The 3,587-nt window shown below is 54.6% G+C and overlaps 1 protein-coding gene across 1 annotated transcript; it reads right to left on the reverse strand.

Moving 5' to 3' along the window:
• Positions 1–2,462: 2,462 nt before the first annotated feature.
• On the reverse strand, positions 2,463–2,841 carry ALTATR162_LOCUS24 (uncharacterized protein; the record flags this gene model as incomplete). The annotated part of the gene is made up of 2 exons (XM_043307617.1): positions 2,463–2,553; positions 2,603–2,841. The coding sequence occupies 2 exons, from the start codon at positions 2,839–2,841 to the stop codon at positions 2,463–2,465; spliced, it is 330 nt and encodes a 109-aa protein (XP_043163552.1).
• Positions 2,842–3,587: the final 746 nt, after the last annotated feature.

Raw genomic sequence — 3,587 nt, forward strand, 5'->3', positions numbered from 1 at the left:
TTGCATTTGTGCTTTGGTGTACGGTATGATTGTAATCGATTCGCACAAGCCAGGCGAGACTTTCCCATACAGAGGTCGTGAAAAGGTTTGGTACTCACCGTAACACACACGCGAGGAGGCACCGAGGCATACAGGCAGCCAGCGCCCTGTCTTGCGCGAGCTTGCGGAGACACGGTTAGCAGCCCCCTGGACCTTCTTCCTAGTAGACCTACTCGTTCTGCAAGCGACCGGAACTCTGCGCGAGCTGGACAAGTCGTTCTTCAACAGCCATGATCGACATCTAAGTCCTGCTTCGCGTCGGTACTTCCGGCCGCAAGCCCACAGTCTCGCAAACGGTTGTGACGCAACCCGATCGGCCGGAGGCGTGCCGGACGGGCTCAGCTTGCGTGGTATGTTCGGAAGCGTATTGCGTGTAAGCAGCGCTATGGGGTTGGTACTGTAGGGATACAGGATGTCCCTAGAACTCCGGTACTCTCCTTGAGGACGTGCTTATTGTGCTTGCATGCAGAGAAGGGAGCAGCTGAGGATAAGTAATGGACAAGGCCCTCTGGCTGTGTCTTTCCTGACATGCTGTGCCCCGCGGCATGCTAATCTTAACCTACGCAACGTAGACCACAGCGCACTATTCGGGCCCATTGCAGGGCTCAGACAGCAGGATGCCCTGCTGCGCATCTATGTTAGCAGTTCAGAGCCAGATAGATCTGCCCTGTCTTAAAAGACCGTCGGCGAGCATCTGCCCCAAGACGCATACCTAACGCCTGAGCTCGCACCATGTCGTCCCTGCCAGCCAGCCCCACAGATCAAGGGAAGAGACGGAGCAGGTGGGCTGGAAGCTGTTCAATCCCACTGTGCCTCGCTGACGTGTGCAGGTCGAGTGACAACTATTCTGGTCGCGATTGGCGGACAGTTCGAGGTATCATTGGCGAATTACAAAGACTCCTTGGGGACGCAAAGTTTGAGGAAGCGTACCGCTCTGAGCAGCAGGCTTCTGGCGGGAGCGCGGGGTACAAGCTACAGCTCGAACGACAGCTTAGCGCGAACCAACACTTACTACCTAAAAGAGCTGATCCCCAACTACGAGAGCGTCTTGCAGCTCCAAAAGCAAACCCTCGAGGAGACAGGCTGAGAACCTGGAGCTCAAGGCCAAGACCAAGTTGCAGGGGGAGAATCACGCACGGGTACTGGAGCTGCTGAGGCACGGGGATCCAAACTAGACGGGCTCCGGGCGGGCGAGATCCAGGTCTTATTTGAGGCCAGGCTTGAGTCATGACCAGTCGCCTCCCTTTATACGAGCAGCTGGGTCTTGCAGGCTTGTCGAGGATGCACCCACGAGGAGGGTCATGAGGTGCAGATTGGAAGCCTACATGAAATGAAACTAGGTGCATGAGAGTCCAATTCCATCCTGTTCACGCCTCTTGTTTGTGCAATCTCTAGAACACAAATCATAGCAGCTGAGCATAACATGGTACGTCGTAATTCGTGGTCTACTGGCCTCCCAAAGTGACTCGGTGTCCGCTGTGGTGGGGCTGAGCTTGGAGCCAAAGGTGCAGCCGCTGTTGCCGAGCACGGCACTCGGTCAGCAAGGTCAGCAGGTCAACGGTCCCTGGTTGGTGTGTTCCTAGGCGCTTTGGCACAGCGGTTGCCGCAACGTGACTCAAACCGAGCTGCATTCGACAGGCCTGCAAGCCGAGTACTTTGACGTGATGGCATGGGTTGAGGGTTGAGGTTGGTCGATTGCATATGGTCAGCGTGGCGTTGATGCTTCCGGGTGCCCGTGTCCGTGCGCTCAATGACCCAGTTCGCGCAATGAACACTCCACGCCACAACGCAAATTACTATACGGAATCATCACAACTCCACCAATATAGGGCCGATCCGGAAGCGATTGAAATCAGTCGTGCGCGCCTGGCGCGGCATCTTTCGTACGCACAAGTCAGCGAGACTGCAAGCCGTTGGTATCATCCTTGCGACAGGCGGGATGATGCCAGAGTCTGGCAGCAACATGACGTTGTCAATGCCCGCCATGTAAATATCCAGCAGGGTAAGTGATGCTGCCGTATCAAGAGTCTTCTACTAACGTCGTAGGCCGCACACTGGCACCCCAAAACCTATGGCTGGCAATAGAAGCAGAGGTTAGCGGGCTGCTGTCTCGACTGTAATGGCCGGGATTACGTAGTTACTGGAAACAAAATTCGAGGGCAAACATCCCATCTGGGGCGACAACGAGTGCCTGCAGGATAAACTGTACTCACCCTACCACGCGTGAGCGAAAGCCGAGGACAGATGCCGAAGACTTAGACGCGAACATGGGAAAAAAGAAACTCCATAGGCAATGAGCATTGCAACGATAGTGTGAATCTAGGAGGACAACGGTGACTGTAATTTACATCATCCTGAAGTATCTCATTCGAATTGTGCTGCCATCTTCTTATCTAGGCCTTATTTTCCCGTAGAGAGGAACCTCAGACCACCTTGATACACTTGGTAACCTTGAAGACATTGTTGATGGTGAGGCCTTTGTCATGGACTCCCTCTTCGCCGCGCTCTGCATTGCTGCCGTCGTCTGTGTTGTTGGCCGTGCATTGTTGCGACGTTACGAAACAAATCTATTTGCACATCACCTTTCTCTTTTGTGCCGTTCTTTGGGGGTATCCTGGATTCCGTCGTTGAATGAGTGGGGAACATGTGGGCTTTGTCCGGGTGTGAGCTGGCCTGCGTACCCGGAGCACACCAAAGATTTTCGAAGGTGTCAATGATAACTACTCTCTGCTTCTCACTGGTCTTGTTCAGGTCCTCGTCTGCAGCTGTCTCGTCGTCCACCGGGTCGTCCCATCGCCGCATGTTGGCATGACCCACGACTTCATCACAAGGGTCCTTGCTGCAAATCCCACTTGTCCTCGAGATCTTTACCCATCGGCTCAGGATCGTTGTTCAGCCATACTGTGACTCCGTCCTTTCGGTCGCGAACGATGTTGCACATCTCGCGAGCTATGCGTCGCACACCGGGTACACTTCAACGTGGTGCCAGCCACGATAACAGCACGTCTGGTCTCATGCGCATGTCATAAGCTGCGCAGAACCGATCGACTCATCGTCAGGGTTGTGTTCGTTGTAAAGGACCATGCGAGGACGCAACCGACCAATGCCGTGGCTTCGCTTGTCTGCAAACCCGACGGATCTCATCGTTCTCTACAGCTTAGACTGGGGAGGTGGGCTAGGCCCATTGAATTGCTCGGCATCGAAATCCGTCACCGCATGGCATTTGGAGCACACCATGTAATCTAAACTACCGTGCACCTGGACAGTCTTGGGCCATGGTCCTTTCTTGACAGAGGGACTTGGGTACTGAGAGGGGTGAGTGAAGTGTCAATGCCGTCGACGTTCTGGGTGTAAAGTCTCATTAGAAGCGCCCTTCCTGAGCCAGGGTCGCGAAGAGAAGGTGGAAGGCGGTAGGCTGCACAGATTGGCGATGCTGTGACAGTGTGCGCACCATGTCGTGGAATGCCGATGTGGACTCGTCATCCTGGTAGACAGACGCATCGAAGAGGTCTTTGCCAGAGGACTTGAGCTTGTGTTCCTTCTTGAGC

Source organism: Alternaria atra (assembly GCF_907166805.1).
Source record: "Alternaria atra isolate CS162 genome assembly, contig: 11, whole genome shotgun sequence".
NCBI lineage: Eukaryota > Fungi > Ascomycota > Dothideomycetes > Pleosporales > Pleosporaceae > Alternaria > Alternaria atra.